Source organism: Diaphorina citri, unplaced genomic scaffold, assembly GCF_000475195.1.
Source record: "Diaphorina citri unplaced genomic scaffold, Diaci psyllid genome assembly version 1.1 scaffold29, whole genome shotgun sequence".
NCBI classification, from domain to species: Eukaryota; Metazoa; Arthropoda; class Insecta; order Hemiptera; family Psyllidae; genus Diaphorina; species Diaphorina citri.
Genome location: NW_007377467.1, coordinates 461,083 through 480,857, shown reverse-complemented (window position 1 = coordinate 480,857; position 19,775 = coordinate 461,083). Strand labels below are relative to the sequence as shown.

Genomic DNA, 19,775 nt, shown 5'->3' with positions numbered 1-19,775 from the left:
TCAGTTTTTGATCAGGATATCATTGTCAACTAGGTCAAAGGCAGTTCTGAGTTCAAAAAACATGATCATACCAAGATTTCTTCTATTCATTTCGATATTGGCCAATCTGATGATTTTCATGAATGCAGTATAGAAATCCAAAGTTTCTTTCTGCATGAGACTAGACCGAAGGGGTTAAATTTTCGGTTGGAAAATAAAAATCCCTAGGCATTTTTACTATGGGTCAAAATTTTGGTACAGGATGAGTCAAAAGTTCGGAAACTCTAACATTTGATTTCTCACGCCAGCACCTTGATGAAACTCACCCCTGATGCTCGCATGGAAGAGCACCCATTCCTCCTATGTGCTGAATGGACCAACGCCAACCATAGTCTTCTTGTGGTCAGAGACTATGACCTGTTCTTTGTATCAGATCCTAGTCCCGGGAACTTCCATCGGATTACGAAGACTGGCATACCAGGGGTTGTCAGCAACGGAGCTCCCGATTGGCTCTACGAAGGTAAGCAATGTTGCATGTTTTATTATTATTTTAATTTCTATTTCATTTTTGCTGTATCGTTCTCCGACTGTCCGAGATTTCCTGGAAAGTGGATATCCTTTTTGTCTATAAGCGTTTTTTTCCCCTGTAGTTTAAATTAACTTTTTTTTTTATTGTATCAGATCCTAGTCCCGGGAACTTCCATCGGATTACGAAGACTGGCATACCAGGGGTTGTCAGCAACGGAGCTCCCGATTGGCTGTACGAAGGTAAGCAGTGTTGCATGTTTTATTATTATTTTAATTTCTATTTCATTTTTGCTGTATCGTTCTCCGACTGTCCGAGTTTTCCTGGAAAGTGGATATCCTTTTTATCTATAAGCGTTTTTTTTCCCTGTAGTTTGAATTAACTTTTTTTTGTTACTTTCCTTTTTTCTCAAGCAAAAAGGTACAAAAACAAAAGTAACAGACCTAGGAGAATTGTAATGTGACGACAAAACCCAATTATTGAGGAGGGATAAGAGAGCGAATAAGAAGGACGGAGAGAGACAGAGAGCTGATTTTAATTACAATTTAGAGTAATTAATTCCAAAGCGTTTATAGGTATAATGAGTTCTCAGTTTACTCAACAGTCTCATTATTACACTCAGAATAATGTGTCTCGCTTATCCTTACTAATGAGATTGGGAACTCTCACTGCTCTCAGGTTTATAAACATCGTCAAGACTCTCAGCCATCATTTCTCTCCCCCTTTCATATTTCTCCTCCCTCTCAATAGGAGTGAGATTATTTCTCCGTCCCTCTAATCTATTTTAAAACCCTTCAATTCTCTCCCTTTTCCCCTTTTTAGTCCGTCCTTCCCTTCTTTACTCCTTACTACGATAGTAATAATAATTTTAGTTCGCTACCTATGTAAATTCAAAAATGTAGGTCTACTGTTTTAACTCGTTCTCCTCCCTCTCAATAGGAGTGAGATTATTTCTCCGTCCCTCTAATCTATTTTAAAACCCTTCAATTCTCTCCCTTTTCCCCTTTTAGTCCGTCCTTCCCTTCTTTACTCCTTACTACGATAGTAATAATAATTTTAGTTCAGTACCTATGTAAATTCAAAAATGTAGGTCTACTATTTTCACTCTTTCAACCAGGTATTTTAAAAATCTACTTTTTTAACCATCTATTGATGTGTTCGATTTTCAGAGGAAATTTTGGGTGACAATAAAGCTTTCTGGGTGTCTCCAGACAATAGGAGAGTTCTGTTTGCCAGCTTTAATGATTCGATGGTTGGGGAGCTAAAGTTCACCTGGTATGGAACCAATACACATTCAACCTATCCGAGCATTAGGAGTCTGAGTCGTCTCTGCCATGCTTCTCTCCTCACCCTCCCAAGATGTCTTCCATTGCGCGATAGCTGTGGCACCTGTCACCTCGTGGAAACTTTATGGTAAGAAAAGAGAACTAGAGAAGAAGAATAGGAGATTTTTATTTTTTTTTTTTTTTCATTTCTTTACCAATTTTACAAGAAATTTCATTCCGCCCATTATTAAATCAGATCTTAAAATGCCTACGTACTACAACTAAGTCTTTTTTTGTGAAGCCCACTTAAAAAAGTCTTTTTATTGCTTTCCAGGCTGGAACCAACAATCCTCTGGTAACCCTACACGTAGCTGACATTCAAAACGTTCACAACTCCGTCAAAATTTACAACCTAAAGCCCCCCATGGATTTGACGCAGTCTACGTGAGTTCAAAAACTTTCAGCCGTACCTACTTTCATAATACATTTTTTCTCTCTCTTCACAATTTTTTCAAAAGAAAATGTACAAATTCCTGTAAAGCAGTTTTAAAGTGTTTTTACATGTTTCTTTCGTTCTTTGAATAGTGCCTCTATGTTATGCTCTTGAAGGAAAGTCAAGTGAGACTGTGACACCCATTTTCACTCCCCGCTCTTTAGGTTATATTGAGGTGAAACTTGATATTTTCCCTTTCGGTACGGTAAAATGAAACCCGGTTTCGGGAATCGAACGCGGAACCTCGGTGTCCAATCTAGTATTATTTGTTTAATAGTTTTTTTTTATTTTTGGGACTGTGGGGACAAAAAATCAGGGACGTGGGACGGGACATTAATGGCGGGATTATTTTTATCATTAACTATTATATTATACTATAACTACCGTGGTTCAAAATTAATTGAAGTTGAACGTTGATTTTCAGAGACTACTATTTCTGTGACGTGACGTGGGTATCAGGGAATGAAGTGTCTATTGTGTGGCTCAACAGGGAACAAAATGTGTCTATGATTTCTCTGTGCAAATCACCAGCGTGGTACTGTCAGATGGTAAGTTTTCTTTCTTCTATCCTGTCCTTCTCCTTTCTTCGGTTTGATAAAACCTCCGTTGTAACATTTGTCATAGAGTATATCAAAGAGTTTATTTTAAAAAAGAAAGAAAGAAAAAAAAACTTTGAAATTTTTATTCTTGATTTTTCAGACACAAAAAATGGACTTACCAAACGAGTGTTGCGTCACATTTGTCATAGAGTCATAGAATATATCAAAGAGTTTATTTGAAAAAAGAAAAAAAATTGAAATTTTTATTCTTGATTTTTCAGACACAAAAAAGGACTTACCAAACGAGTGTTGCCTGAAAAACAAACAAATTTGAAATTTTTCCTTCTCATTTTTTCAGACACAAAAAATGGACTTTGAAAACGAGGGTTGGGTGGACGTCTCCGAAGCTCCTGTTTTCAACCCGGACGGCAGCGCCTATCTCACGCTGTTCCCAATCAGGGACGGCCATGCAGGCTATTTCCGGCACATCATTTCATATCATATCGGGAAGAAAGCGTTTCAGCCGCTCACCCAGGGGCTGTTTTCCGTCAATCAGATCCTCGCCTGGGATAGTGAACGGAATAAAGTGTGAGTAACTCAACTTAGAGGGGGGTTCACCAAAATCAGAGTTGAGATTAATCTAGGATTGAGCTATACATAATGCCCAGTTCAATCCAGAATTGAAGCCAACTCCGATTTCGTAAAATGCGGTCTTAGAGTATCTTCATGTAAAGACATACTTTGCAGTGGCACCTAGATTTGGGCTTCATAGCAAGAAGAAGTATCCGAGTCCACGAACTTATCAAACGACCCTCGTATGTCTGGTGTTTCAAGCTAAGGTATCTAAAGGCGGGTTATTGGCCTACCGATACCCGATCTTGCTGGTTGGGCTGCCACCTCGTGGCCTGCAAGCCTGCTTTGTTTTCATTTGCACTCCAAGGGTTCTGCACACTACTTCCTACTTCCTGGGAAGTTCCTTGAAAATGTAACCAGCCAGGGCCAGTTGTACTGATGATGTAGATACATTGGACCTCTTTCCATTTCTTGTATTTTAGGTACATTGACGCAGAAGAAATGCGAGTAAAGAGTAAGTTAGAAATACATTTTAATCAATCCTCATATCTTTGCTCCTTTTTAACGCTTCGTTCAGCTCTTTAATCCTCCTTGCCATAGATTTGGTCATCTGTCCTAAATTTCTGTTCTTCTATCCAGATTCAGCCTACACCGAGCGATACATGGGAACTCCCAACGCTACCGGGAACAGTAAAAGCTACGAGGACGCTGACCTGACAAAGCGAGCGTCCGGTTTCAAGGACAAGATGCTATTCCTGGTCCACGGGAGTGCGGACGACAATGTTCATATTCAGCAGACCATGTTGTTTGTCAAATCGATGGCGGATGAGGGCGTGCCTTTCCGACAGTTGGTAAGAAGCCGCTAACTTTTTTTAAAATATAAAATGTATTATCTAACAATAATTACTCAGATGTATTTTTGAGCCACAAGGAACAATGTGAAGGTAATGTCATTCCGATAGATACCCTAATGTCTAACTTTACTTTTTTTTTAATTTACACATTACACTCGGGGGAAAAACTAGTGTGTTGAAAGCCCAATCGAGTGACTGGGTTCCGGTCCTTAATACATCAGGAAGCTCTTCACTTTAATAAAGCATTCCAACACCCTAAATCAGTGAAAATAACCTAATAATAGAGTTCTTCCGCTCCAAAAGTCTCCTAAAACTTGTGGTATTCTTTCAGTCATTTTTTTTCTATTATCAGTCTAGGTTAGGAGGATTATACCCATACGTACATTAAACTAGTGCCTAGATTAAACAAAGGATATTCAAGTTGTTTTTTGAAAAAAAAAAAAAAAAAAAAAAAAAAAAAACACACTTCGCATGCTACCACCTTTTCACAAAAAGAGACCTTGTTTAGACTGCTGGAATAAAGGGACTTTTCAGTTTCATTGGAGCAGGATAAACAAGGTATACCTACTCGTATTCTGTATCCTCATGGTATACGAAGTGCATTTTTACTGCTGGACTCCATAAGGTAGGAACCGTGCTCCATAAGGGAGGAACGAAATTTCCTTCAATTCTGTACAGTCCGTCTGTATTTCTACGGGCTCAACGGGTAACTCTTTACGTCCGAATAATTCACATGCGTTTGTTGCTTTCAGAAGTTATCCCAGAGGAGAGCTTATACAAGCCGTGTACATATCATAAGATAGTGTTTAGTCCCGACCTACGCTATTTCGTTAACGAATGTTTGGGACCGGGAATCCCAACTGTCAAGTTGTACGAGACCAGATTCCAGAACGGGACCGTACATCAGATTCCCAAGTACTTGATGACTCTACAGAACAACTCGAAACTTCATGTGAGTACCTTCTTCTTTCATTCAAGTAAGCAGTTATCAGTTAAGATCGATTTCTAAAGCTATGTCCACACATAGTCGACGGCCGTCTATCGACGAGGTGAATCTATGTTGTAGGGGCAGTGTTACCGGTTCCAGTTGTCATCGATCGACGGTTGTCCGTTATGTGTGGACACAGCTTACTTAATACCTGTTTAGATACTTCTTACTCATGCAAAAATGTTGACATTGAATTGATTCGTTTTCCCCCTCCAGGAAAAACTATCAAAGCTGGCTCTACCCCAGATCAAGAGTTTCCCGGTACAAATCTCAGGAGGTTACTACGCCCAAGTTCGTCTCTACTATCCACCTAGGTTGAGGGAAGATGAGATCACGCGATATCCATTGGTGCTACAGGTGTAAGTTTTCCGACACTTTATTAATTCTTATCAAGCATGAGAATAATTTCCCTTGCTAAAGAAATAGCAAAGGTTGAGTGCGAAGGCCATCCACTTGTTAAATTTGTAGTCACAACCAAATGTCAGCTCAAAGCAATCACTCTAGTTAGGGCTGATTGATAGGCTGACGAAAAACGACCCCGTCTGTACACGGGAAAGGGCGAAGAAAAAGAAATTAAGCATGCACGAATGCACGTCTTTAGATACCAAGCAACGTGACGTAGGAGAGTACTTTTCTTCCATTAATAAAGTTTTCAATTCTCCGCAGGTACGGTGGGCCAGGCAGTCAACTAGTGACAGACCGCTGGAAGATAGATTGGAACACTTACCTTGCTGGCAACCGAGACTATATTGTGGCCCAGATCGACGGCAGAGGGTCCTCAGGCCAGGGGTACAAGTTGCTGCATCAGGTCTACAAGAAGCTGGGTGTTGTGGAAGTGTCGGATCAGCTTGAAGTTACCGAGTAAGTTTCTTTGAATATTACACAAAAAGCCCACTCTGGGGCTTAGATGTTGGGGCAACTGCCCCAAAAGATGGGATAAACTTAAACGAAGTTTCTTTGTACTTAGACAGAAATATTGAAACATATTAGGTCGGATTTCCTGATATATAAATAAATAATCAGGTCTTTTAGGCTCGACTTATCAACAAAAGAAGAAAATTTCTACATTCCTCAAATGAAAAACATAAAAAAGATGGTTTTTTGTCTACAGATATCTACTTAGGTACATACTAGTCAGCTTAACTCCATACACAAAAAGCCCAATCTGAGACTTAGGATGGGTTAAGCTTCTACGAATCTACAAACTAGTGCTATTGCTTTTGCCAATAAATTTGCCTTTTCGTATGTACGTATATACATGATTACAACCATTGACTCTTATTACTGCAAAGGAGTTACATTATAATTGATGGAATTTCTTTCATTTCCTTCTCAGCTATCTTCGAGAGGCTCTGCACGTTGTGGACGCCCGTAGAATCGCCGTCTGGGGTTGGAGCTACGGGGGTTTCGTCTCTGCCATGCTTCTCTCCTCACCCTCCCAAGATGTCTTCCATTGCGCGATAGCTGTGGCACCTGTCACCTCGTGGAAACTTTATGGTAAGAAAAGAGAACTAGAGAAATGCGAGTAAAGAGTAAGTTAGAAATACATTAATCAATCTTCATATCTTTGCTCTTTTTTAACGCTTCGTTCAGCTCTTTAATCCTCCTTGCCATAGATTTGGTCATCTGTCCTAAATTTCTGTTCTTCTATCCAGATTCAGCCTACACCGAGCGATACATGGGAACTCCCAACGCTACCGGGAACAGTAAAAGCTACGAGGACGCTGACCTGACAAAGCGAGCGTCCGGTTTCAAGGACAAGATGCTATTCCTGGTCCACGGGAGTGCGGACGACAATGTTCATATTCAGCAGACCATGTTGTTTGTCAAATCGATGGCGGATGAGGGCGTGCCTTTCCGACAGTTGGTAAGAAGCCGCTAACACAATCCATAAAATGTCAATGTTCATATTCAGCAGACCATGTTGTTTGTCAAATCGATGGCGGATGAGGGCGTGCCTTTCCGACAGTTGGTAAGAAGCCGCTAACTTTTTTTAAAATATAAAATGTATTATCTAACAATAATTACTCAGATGTATTTTTGAGCCACAAGGAACAATGTGAAGGTAATGTCATTCCGATAGATACCCTAATGTCTAACTTTACTTTTTTTTTAATTTACACATTACACTCGGGGGAAAAACTAGTGTGTTGAAAGCCCAATCGAGTGACTGGGTTCCGGTCCTTAATACATCAGGAAGCTCTTCACTTTAATAAAGCATTCCAACACCCTAAATCAGTGAAAATAACCTAATAATAGAGTTCTTCCGCTCCAAAAGTCTCCTAAAACTTGTGGTATTCTTTCAGTCATTTTTTTTCTATTATCAGTCTAGGTTAGGAGGATTATACCCATACGTACATTAAACTAGTGCCTAGATTTTTTTTTTTTAAATAAGTATTTAAATTTTATGTCACTTGTCCTCTTAAGTATTTTTATATTTAAAAACCTGTAGAAACTTCACAAGATAAATAGGCGATGTTTTATTAACATAAATAGTTTTAAAGGATCGAAGGGTTTTACATTACAGAGAAACCATACCTACCAACCTGAAAATCTTTCATACATCTAGTGAGAATGTCGTCTACTTGTTTCATTAACCATGACGAAAAATACAATCTGAATAAGAAAAAAAAAAACATCCTTTTAGATCTTTAGAACAAACGTTGTCTGAAGAAACTTCAATAGTTTAAACTTAAGTAGAAAAATAAAATAAACTAATTTTTTTTATAGAATTTAGAAGGCACGTAATTATTTTAAATTATCCTTCAAAAAAAAAAAAAAAAAAACCTTTTATATGGAGTCATTTTTTCGCTTGCATGCTGTCTACTTTTTATATTTTCAGAGGCATTGGACTGGCCGGCTGGTCTCCACAGGAGGCCAACTTTCAATATTGCAATTAATTTCGATGTTCGTCTCATTAAGAACATTGGCGTATATCCATCCCCCAGCAGCATCTGTCCATAATTTGGAGCAGCTACCCCACATAATAGGTATGTAGTATACTGGAAAATCAAGTTAATAATAAGACATCAAGGAATATAGTAATATTTAAAATATAGATTTAATAAAATTTACATATATTAATAATAAGGTACGGTAGAATTTACAGGGAAGGAGGGGGAATACTTTGAAATAAATAAAATATAAAAACAAAATAAACCAATACTAACTTGTTGAAAAATGTAAATAGTAAGATAATAGTTAACAATATAATAACGAAGATGTAACCAATAAACATAGTAAGAACATAATGCCGTGTAAAATAATATTTAATCAAAAATATCCAGGTTAATTTTTGAATGCGAAAAGTACTTTCTACTACACTGAAATAATGAAAACGTAACTATGAAATAATAATTAAAACACACGTGTTTCATTGCAGAAACAATGGCATTCAATAATTTTAGGTAACGTAAATGGGTAGGTACTTGTATATTGTAGCTACCTATAATTATGTCGATAATGTATAAGTAAATATCAATTTAATTATTTGAAATGTTAGCAATACATCTTTTTACTACATAGGATTAGAGTCTTAAATATGTTTACACCAATATTAGGTTAACAAACACTTCAATAAATAATACAAGCATGATTCTTTTTTGCTTACAATAGTTGGATAGATAAATAGTCCTTAATATTGGGTATGGAAGTTAAGAGTAAAAAATAAATAATTCTTACAACAAATAAATATAATAATATGTACTCAGTAATGAAGATTTGAATAATATTATAACAATGCATCTGGCTATGAATCTAATAAATTAATAATTATCCTTAATATTTACAAATATGTAGGTAAAGAGCTACTATATTGTTAAATATAAACTTTTTAAAATAAACCAAAAATTAATAGACTGTTGTTAACGTTTTTAACATTCACAACAAAAAAGAATCAAATAACAAACAATAGGTAGGTAGTATCTTTAGAAAATAAATGTTAACGTAAATTGTCTAATAAGGCACAGTTCAAATTCATCATCCAGCTAAGACAAAGGAGATTATCTCTAATGTAAGCTAGAAGTGAATTTCAATCACACTCTAGGCATCTAGAAGCGTCATTGTGAGTCCAAGTCACCCTTGTCCTCCTAAACAAAATATTTTGTAGCTAAACATAAAAAAGCAAGTAGGTATAACAAAATCAATCACACTCTAGGCATCTAGAAGCGTCATTGTGAGTCCAAGTCACCCTTGTCCTCCTAAACAAAATATTTTGTAGCTAAACATAAACAAGCAAGTAGGTATAACAAAAGTATTATTTAGACTTGACTTATTTATATTTAACAACAATAGTGATTTCAACTATTTCGATCACAGATGTGTGGCTTTCTTCTTTCTAAACAGAGATGAAAGTACATTTGGTCGCTTGTCTTTCCGTTGTACACTGGTAGGTTCACTCTCACTTGAACTCTCACTAGGTCTTCTTGTAGAGTTTTCTTTCACATAGGGAGGATTCACGTAGGGGGGTAGAGTGGATGATTTACTATTATTTACACTTTGTCTATTGTTCAAACTCGTAGGAGGAGGTCCTATATGCTGAGGAGGTCCTATGTTTTGATAGATGGTCCCGTGGCCATATGAGTTCATATCAGAGGGCCAAGGGTTTCGCTGGGGTGTGTTGTTAGGAGAGATGTGTTTCTGAGGAGGTGCCGTTTGGGGCAGAGGAGGAGGCTCTGAAAATTAACATAAATGGGAAACATATTATACATTGATTAATTATGATAAATTTACTATTTACCCACCTGAACAGATACACCAGCTCTTCATGGCTACGTTTTACTCGTAGTAGAACCAACCTCAGTATCGTAGTGTGAACACACTGGGCTACGCGGATCTAGAAGTTGGTCTATCCCCAGTGAAACAACATTTGTGGCTGTACAACTGTACATACCTGAATGTGGTGAAGGGAGCTCTTCATAACTGGTATGGTTGTTCCTCAAGTTGCTGTACCCATCACTGTTGATATATCCTCCGCTGTTGTTCAAATTATTCATGTGAGATATCGTGTGTCTGTTTGAAGGATTGGGATGTCCGTCCACGCTATCCACCGCTGGAATTATAAGGCAAGAAACTTTGAGTATATCGTTAAACCGTTGCGTTGTTAGACTGCGCATTTTAGTATTAATAAAAACGAATATAGGTACCTTTCCTTTTAAGCCCCCTCTATTATAGTTAGTGCAGATGGCCAGATCATCGGCTGTGGTTCGAAATTTCACGTAATATCTTGTTTGAATAAATTCCTCAGTAAGCCCTCGTTATACGATAGGTACAAATAGATATTCAAGTTGGGTTGATAAATTTAACTGAATTACAACTAGTTGTAGGTAGGTCCAACACAATCAAGAAAAGACCTTTTTTCTATTATTTATTAAAATTATTATTACCTATGGGTTGTTTAGGCCTCATATTGACAGCGGCAGGCATGGACTCATTAGACATCGACCTCACAGGAATGGGAGGAGGTGCACCTCTCGGTGAAACTACAGGCTTCTGTTGCTGATGGTGCTGGCTTTGCTGTCCATGGTGTTGACTTTGTTGCCATCTCTTCATCTCAGGAGTGGAATCTTACCTAGTAGAAAAAAAAATCAATGATGATTAAATCATGATTTTCATTACTTTATTTAGTAATAAGTAGAAATTATTTAATCGTAGAAACCTAAGCAAACGAAATTCTAATAGAACGCCTGCCTTGGTCTATAAATAAAACACGTTGTCCTTTTAGAATGTAGATGAACAAAATTAATTATAACCTTCTCTTCCATACTTCTGGTTACTAAACCTAAAAAACTACCGTCTTTACTTGAAACATTGTCTCCAGCACAATTTTATCGTTATTTTATCTAAAATTTAGATATTTTCAGTATTCACCCAAATTTAATTAGTCTATGGAAGCTCTGGTGGAATCTTTACTCGAGGAAGAACTCAAGTCAGGGGCTCCTGGGACTGTAGGAAGAGAGGGAGTTGCTTTGGTGGGTGATGATTCCTAAAGGAAGAGAGTAAACGGGAAGGTTAGTTTGGTGTTGCAAATGTCTGGAAGAAGGGTCATCACTCATCAGGACATTCATGTCACGTGCCTCCCAACCTTACTTCATTGTCAACATCAAATAATAGATATTCCATCATTTCAACCAGTCTTCAAAATATCAAAATTATGCATCATCAACCACTATATTCAGACAGTTGAATAGTCAGGGACGCTGAAGTCTCACGGCCCAACTTCTTCTTCAAAGATGGATGTTTTCTTCTTTTCTTGTATTGTTGTACCAGTGTATTGACTTACTTTCTGGGAATCGTCATAACTAAGAAGCTGTAGGCTAGGAGGTAACTGAGCATGGAAAGAGATTTTGTTCACCCAATCCTCCATCAATGTCTCGCTTGGCGCTAGGAATAGGAACTCGGACCCGTCAGTGCAGTATAGTCTGGAAAACATACAAAGATCGGTTTCAAATGCTGGAAATTGACAGTATGATTTGTCTTCTTGCGTCCTTTGATGAATAAGGTTTATATTAGACATCCAAGAAAGATAAACTTTACCAATGAAATATGTTTATAAGACCTTGTTTAGACTGCGGGAGTAAAGGGACTTTTCAGTCTCATTCTGGAAGGATAAACAAGGTATGGGCGCTAGGAATAGGAACTCGGACCCGTCAGTGCAGTATAGTCTGGAAAACATACAAAGATCGGTTTCAAATGCTGGAAATTGACAGTCTGATTTGTCTTCTTGCGTCCTTTGATGAATAAGGTTTTTATTAGACATCCACGAAAGATAAACTTTACCAATGAAATATGTAGGTATATAAGACCTTGTTTAGACTGCGGGAGTAAAGGGACTTTTCAGTCTCATTCTGGAAGGATAAACAAGGTATATTCTATTCTCTTGTTATATTTCACCAGGATTATGCGAAGGGTGAAAATTTTGCTCCAAAGCTAAACTTACCTGAAAACATGCTTTCTCTTGGTGTAATCTCCAGCTTTCTCACATCTTGCTTTGAAAATAATAATGGGGGATGTGGCGGCTTTACTGGCAACGAAATCATCCTGGTCCTTGAAGAAGCACAGGAGTTGACCACAAAGTACTGGAATAGAGAGGTGATTTGAGTATGATTAATACAATTTTATCAACATTCTTTAAGTGGATATTTTCAAAAAGACAGCTAAAAGGTCTGAGCATTCGGGAGAGGACTCATAAATCCGAATACATGGTCCTTGTTTGGTCTGACCGAGAGGTAAATTTAGAGTGGAAATTAGTAAGTACATTGCTGATTTGGCCATCGAAACCTTTTACTGGCAACGAAATCATCCTGGTCCTTGAAGAAGCACAGGAGTTGACCACAAAGTACTGGAATAGAGAGGTGATTTGAGTATGATTATTACAATTTTATCAACATTCATTAAGTGGATATTTTCAAAAAGACAGCTAAAGGGTCTGAGCATTCGGGAGAGGACTAATAAATCCGAATACATGGTCCTTGTTTGGTCTGACCGAAAGGTAAATTTAGAGTGGAAATTAGTACATTGCTGATTTGGCCATCGAAACCTTTCGGTCTTTGGGACCTTGACCTCAGATTTTTATTATTATTATTTTATTTTTAGGATGACATAGCTATTTAAAATCTTACCAGTGTACAAGGACTTCCACGATCTTACAGCCGCTTTCTTTCCTCCACTCTGCAGTTCATGCTTTCTCTCCAGCACCCCTTGGATTTCTACAGGAGGTAACTGGTCCAGTTGTTCCAACTTTTGAAGCTTTCGGAAACTTTGAGTCCGCCTTCGCGTTGTGAAGCTGGGGGTTCGCTTTGGTTTTTTGGTCAAATCGGCTTTCATACTTTCTGCCCGCTTCAAATCTGAAATAAGGGGAAATTTTGGTTTAAATGTTGATAATGTGAGCTGTTATTTTGCAGAACTTTGTTTTCAAAGTTAGACTAGTGACAAGATTTTTTTTTTTTTTACCTTACTACAGTAAAATATTATTAGAGAGAACCCTAAACAACAAATGGACAATTTTCACAGAAACTTACCTTTCCTCATTTTGTCTCCAAACAAAGAAGAAATACTTCCGGACTTGTGAATGCTATTTGTGACGTTGAGTCTGAAATGTAAACGAATGATAACAGTGAGCAATAAAAAACATCAAAATTTCCAACTATTTTGGTTAAACCTAGGTAAATGTTGAAAAAATCTTGGTTTCAAAAAATCAAGTTTTTATCATATTTGTGACGTTGAGTCTGAAATGTAAACGAATGATAACAGTGAGCAATAAAAAACATCAAAATTTCCAACTATTTTGGTTAAACCTAAATGTTGAAAAAAGCTTGGTTTAAAAAAATCAGTTTTTCTCCTTCGTTTCGATATTTTTATGACACAACCATAGGAGATTGACAACACGACATTGACGAGGATTATACTTGCTTTACTGACATCTTATTTGCAATGCAAAAGCAGGTTTCGGAAAAAATAAGTACCTAAGCTCAAACTAGACAATTGAGTAACAGCTACAACATACCCATCTAGATCCGTTTCAAGATGCGGTACCATCTCACTACACCGAGTCTCTTCTACATGCACAATCTCAGTCATGCTAGTCGTTGTAGTGCGAATAAGAACACTCGAACTTTCCACAGCGTCAACAAACTCACTGCCATGCCAATAAGAAAAAAGAAACGGCATGCAAAGAGAAAGAGAAGAAAGAATGTTAAGAAGAAAAGGGAAGTCATATGCCTAAGTTGGTTTATTGGTTAGCGAAGCCAAAAAGGCAAAGGGTGTATTAGGCAATTAGGTAGTAATGCAAATCCTTCATATTAAGATAGAAAGTCAAGTTTATAAAATGAGTTTACCACTGGAATTAGAAAAAAGAGAATAGAAGGTACCTAAGTAATAAGAGTAAGTACCAGGCTGATAAATAATAAATTAAGTAAATGATCGAGAGGGCCAAAGTCTACAAAAATACCGACGTTCATTCCTACCTTTTCCCGTTCTAACTAATGGTCTACTAAACGTTCTAGAATATTCTAGCTAGATCAATTAGATGAATATGCAGGGATCAAAGAATACTACACAACTCTTGTTTACAAGAAATCAACAAAACATTTATTTATGTGTGTCCTTTTATGAGATCATTACAGAGTTAAAAGTAAATTTGAAGTCCTTTATATGATAATAGAAGTATTATTTATGTACTAAAAATCATTCGGTTGAGAAAAAAGATATTTTTCGCCAGGATTCGAACCCGACAAATCTACAAGCTTAGTTTGATTACCGCGGAAAAAGAACATGCAGTTTTACAGGCTTAATTATGAGATCATTACAGAGTTAAAAGTAAATTTGAAGTCCTTTATATGATAATAGAAGTATTATTTATGTACTAAAAATCATTCGGTTGAAAAAAAAGACATTTTTCGCCAGGATTCGAACCCGACAAATCTAGAAGCTTAGTTTGATTACCGCGGAAAAAGAACATGCAGTTTTACAGGCTTAATAAGTAAAGTATTTGTTAGAGACTGTTTAGTGTTTGGCTAATGGGACTACAGACATTTCCTGACTTGATTTTCCAAGTAATCTACAAAAAGAAAGTTCAAGCAGGAATCAACCTTCCATTAGTGACATGGGTATTTCATTTTCACGCCTAGAATTTACTTTGAAAACACCAAAGCTGCTAAACACAATGAGAAATAGGACCTAGGTGGGATGAAATAATGGTAAAAAATCACTCCAGTTACCTGGTAAGCATCACTCAATCTCTCCCGCTTGAGTGCACTGGATTCCTGCAGCTGCCTCCACTCCAGTTCTAATTCATCTAGTCTTGTCTTAATTTCAGCGGCTGCGAAATGTCCTCCGCTGATTAAGCTTTCTCCCTCGGCTGTGACAGCACCAACGCGACTCTTGTTGGCCGCCAGTTCTGATTCGAAAGCGGCGTGCTTTTGAATTTTGCTTTGCAGGTTGGTAGGATCTCGATAGCTTTCGTCGGCGCAAATCTGTTGCTTTTGCAGAATCCATCCGCCCACCTGTCATAAAGAAAAATAAAATTGTCTTTGAACAAGGAATAGAATTTAATACATGGGATTCCTCAAGAATAGTGTAATGATTGTAACCCATTATTTTGTATTGCAAAGTTCATTCGAATCAATATTTTACGAACTACACTGAGGAACAAGTCTACATCTTCAACATACCTCATACATATTCCTCAAGAACTGCTGCATCTGTCTTGACTCAATCAAGCGTTTCCTCCGAGCAGTCGAGGTTTCCTTCAGTCTGTCCTTTCGTGCGATGACCGCTTGCAGTCTCTGCTGGATGCCAGAACTATCGTAATGATGTTCTGCGAGCAAATCTTTGGCAAACTTCTCCAAATCGTCAATGCGACTCAGTTGAGCTTCGAGGGCTTTTTCGAAAGCCTTGTGCTTGCGGAGTAGAGCTTCAACTCCGGAGAGCGATTCCTGCGAGGAAGAGATTTTAATTAGGTCATCATAAGGGAAATAACGAGAAAGTAGATAATGTCATAGGATATACATAAACGCCACCCTTGAATGTTCTGTTTCTTCAGCGGAAATATACAAGGAGAGAGTTTGTTGCGATTCGAAGGTGGGCCAATTTGCCAATTAGTTAGTAAAAAGAACACTGACCTTCGAGCATATAATTATGTAATAAGTTAACAAAACGTTTCTTTTATTGCTTTAAAAAAAAATAATAATAATAAAATAAAATAAAATACCTACTTATAGGTACAACGGAAATATACCACTTACCCCAATATCGTCATTGTTCAGGAAGGCCTCTTTATTTTCGAAAGCCTTGTGCTTGCGGAGTAGAGCTTCAACTCCGGAGAGCGATTCCTGCGAGGAAGAGATTTTAATTAGGTCATCATAAGAGAAATTCAGCAGGTCGACCATCAATGAGATGGAAAGACCCAATTGTGAAATTAGCACGCAAAACGTGGAAGAGAGATGCCCAAGACAGAGAGTTGTGTGGAGCTGTTGCATTAGTGGAGACGGTCTTCTGTACCTACCTTCTGATGAGATCACGGGTCCATCAAGGTAATCAAGGTAAGGGAAATAACGAGGAAGTAAAGAATGTCATAGGATATACATAAACGCCACCCTTGAATGTTTTGTTTCTCCAGCGGAAATATACAACTTATACACCCATCACTTACCCCAATATCGTCATTGTTCAGGAAGGCCTCCTTGAGGCTTAATTTGGAACATGCAGTCATGCACTAAACTACAGGCTACAGGGACATGCACAAAGTATCGGTCGTGAAATATTGAATACTATGGATTCTATTGTGCAAGATATAAAGAAGATTTAAAATGTATTCAATATTCCCCAGCAAATTAAAACTTGAGAGTTCTACGAATAGATTAGGTTTAAAATTACACATCTACTTGAGATCAATTTCCTATTTGTTAAAATTATGGTCAGGTTCACAATCGCTAATCTCGTTACTTCGTGAAATATTGAATACTATGGATTCTATTGTGCAAGATATAAAGAAGATTTAAAATGTATTCAATATTCCCCAGCAAATTAAAACTTCAGAGTTCTACGAATAGATTAGGTTTAAAATTACACATCTACTTGAGAAAATTATGGTCAGGTTCACAATCGCTAATAACCATCGGAACTCTAGTTCCAGCTACATATTACGTAACTACTTGTTAGTGCAAAGTCCACATTAACATTATTGTTAGTACAGAAACGACACATAGGAAGAGCGTGGGTATCTGTACCTGGATAGACCATCGTCACCATTCATGTCTTCTCTGTTAGGATCTAGGACTCTCCTCCTTGTGTCTTCACGCTTCCTCTCCTGGGAAAAAATAAATATTAAATTTATAAAGGAACAAAATTATTGGTTGGTTTCAAATGCTAGAACTTGACTATTAGTTCATTTTCCTTCTTGCATCTCAATATTTTCCGATATTATCTTCTAGGTATGTTAGAAGGCCTGAGTCAGCAACAATTTCTGCTTGTTGGGGGCATAGAGGACATATAGGGGAATTCTTACGGCCTATATTCTGTGGCCTCTTTAGTGACCAACCAATTCTCTGCTTGGTCCGCTGCCTCCTTGAACATCTGAGCTTGATGGGCATGGTCCAGTCGAGTTCTCTGCTCTTCCCAAGAACTGGCCAGTTGTCTTCTGAGTTCATCGAGTTTCGTTAGCTCAGGCTCGCGAGGTGGGGATACTTTGAGTCCAAACTCCTTGAGGGATTTGAAGGTCTCTTGACGCCCGTCGATTTCAGCCTGGGAAGAAAATAGAATAGAATATACCTTGTTTATCATGCTATTCATGCTCCAATAGGATGGAAAGATCCCCTTACCCTAGGCAGTATAGACAATATCTCAAATGTTAAATGTTTATACAGGAAAATATGTAAACTACCTATAATATAATTATTAAGGTTAAAGTGAACGCTTTAATCTTTTGAGGAAAGAGTACAAAAATCCTACCTTTCTTTCATGATGCAACTCAAGGAGAGCCTTGGCTTCAGCAATGTTGCATGGCAAGTCCGATCTGTTCATTCGCTTGATGGTGTCTCCCACATAGTATATTCTGTGGTGTTGGGCAAGACAATCATGACCAGTAAGAAGTCTTATAGAACACTAGACAGAATGTATACTTACATCGGTAATTCTCTGTACTTCGCGTCTCTTTCTAGCTTCTAGTCTTTCCTTCTCGACTCTTTCTCTCTCCTGAATGCGAGCTGCTTGCTCTGCCTCTTTCTGTTTCACAAATGCTTGCTCCAGCTGTGAATGCGACAAGAAAAGGTAAGTTTGAGATTATAATCAAGTTTGGAAAAAGTACAAAACAAAGTTTTCATTGAAAATAATCTAAACTTTTGATAATTTTTTTCAAAAACCCAGTGATCTTATGTTGAAAGAAGTAGACATTACTCACCAATGTTATCTTCCTCAAAGCCTTGAACCTTTCTTCCTGCGCTTCAATCGTTACAAGAAAAGGTAAGTTTGAGATTATAATCAAGTTTGGAAAAAGTACAAAACAAAGTTTTCATTGAAAATAATCTAAACTTTTGATAAAATCTTTCAAAAACCCAGTGATCTTATGTTGAAAGAAAGTAGACATTACTCACCAATGTTATCTTCCTCAAAGCCTTGAACCTTTCTTCCTGCGCTTCAATCGTCGTTTGCGTTGTAGCCGCTCAACTTCGGACAGATCGCGTCCCGTGTCTTCTGTTGCCATGGTAACCGCTTTCTCCGATACACGCTGCGATGTGTCATCTATGTCACGATTGAACAGATGAATTTCCAGAGCTCCCGCGAGTCGCTCTCGGTATTCTGTGAGTGCACCCTGTAGTCCACGCCATCTGAAATGGATAGGAAGAAAATTTTAGGAAAATGTTCACTGTGATTATTATTGTTTATAACAAAAAATTACAGTTATTTACGATGTTGCCTCAAATTCAGGAGATTTTTTTTTTAAGACACGGCCGCTCTATTCCAAAGATCAAACCACTTCATGAAGAATGAGATTAATGAGCGAGCACAGAGTGTTATTAAGAGGTAAGTGAGGGTTTTGAAACTGAAAACCTCAATTTCTCAAGAACAGTGTGCTCTGGAACACGCCATCTCTGATTCACTGATTTGAAAACATCAAAAGAATAAAGAAATTGCTATGTAAGAATGATACTTCCCACCTCGGCCTCGCCCCTGATTATTATTAGGTGGATGAAAACGTAGAACTTCTTCATAAGTTGGTTGTAGATATTTTTCTCATGTACAAAACATCTTGTTTCTTTCCTTTCCACAGGTATCGGTCCCTACAGGAACCCATGCAAATTAGACGGGATAACTTGGAAGATGCACTTCTTCTTTATCAGTACCTGAGAGATGTGGATGATGAAATGCAATGGTTGCTAGAGAAAGAACCCCTGGCTGTATCTACAGACCTGGGAAATAGTCTTACAGCAGTGCAGAGCTTACAGAAGAAACATCAGGCCCTAGAGACTGAGCTGGCATCCCGAGAGCCTGTGGTTTCCGCTTTGGCTAGTAGAGCCAAGCAGATGAGCAGGTCTGCTCACTTTGCTGCAGCCAGGATAGAGGGCGCCACGAGTGCTCTACAGGATAAGCTTGCCAGTCTGAGAAATGCAGCAAGTGTTAGAAGACTGAGGTTGCTGGATGCTTTGGAATCACAGATGGTAAGAATAGTTAATACTTATACGTCCTTTTATACAACTCATGCCTGGAGTCACAGCTTTATTTAGCTTCTGGATATTTAGAATCAAATTTGTTGAACCCTATGTCTTTGTGGAAAACTAAACATTCTCTTCTTATTTTCCAGTTCTACGCTGAGGTAGCCGAAGCTGAGGTTTGGCTCAAGGAAAAGAAACCAATCCTTCACTCTAGTGATTTCGGCCGCGATGAAGACTCAGTTCTGTCTCTCATCAAAAAATTGGAAAGTTTAGAGAGAGAACTGGTGTCATTCCAGCATACCGTGGGGCATTTGTCCAAGCTGTGTCAGAGCCTATTGGATAGAAACCACTTCGACAGCAAAAACATTTCCAAGAAACAGGTAAATACACATTGATTTTTATCGGAAATTT

The 19,775-nt window shown here is 37.9% G+C and overlaps 2 protein-coding genes across 2 annotated transcripts in view; one reads left to right on the top strand and one right to left on the bottom strand.

The window, feature by feature from the left end:
- The first annotated feature begins 290 nt into the window (after nt 1-290).
- Nucleotides 291-7,099, top strand: LOC103510944 (prolyl endopeptidase FAP). The gene is made up of 11 exons (XM_026824829.1): nt 291-499; nt 1,675-1,918; nt 2,086-2,214; nt 2,688-2,811; nt 3,161-3,392; nt 4,015-4,226; nt 4,855-5,181; nt 5,434-5,576; nt 5,884-6,078; nt 6,554-6,714; nt 6,873-7,099. The coding sequence occupies exons 1-11, from the start codon at nt 295-297 to the stop codon at nt 7,097-7,099; spliced, it is 2,199 nt and encodes a 732-aa protein (XP_026680630.1). The 5' UTR covers nt 291-294.
- A 2,283-nt stretch (nt 7,100-9,382) lies between these two features.
- The window catches only part of LOC103510935 (spectrin beta chain, non-erythrocytic 1-like), a 93,830-nt gene continuing 83,437 nt past the window's right edge, over nt 9,383-19,775 (bottom strand). Inside the window, 11 exon segments of the mRNA XM_026824818.1 lie at nt 9,383-9,890; nt 10,109-10,267; nt 10,602-10,781; nt 11,122-11,200; nt 11,498-11,636; nt 12,155-12,293; nt 12,837-13,061; nt 13,236-13,306; nt 13,721-13,852; nt 16,944-17,023; nt 17,839-17,961. Coding sequence (XP_026680619.1) covers nt 9,529-9,890; nt 10,109-10,267; nt 10,602-10,781; nt 11,122-11,200; nt 11,498-11,636; nt 12,155-12,293; nt 12,837-13,061; nt 13,236-13,306; nt 13,721-13,852; nt 16,944-17,023; nt 17,839-17,961 — 1,689 coding nt within the window. The 3' untranslated portion in view covers nt 9,383-9,528.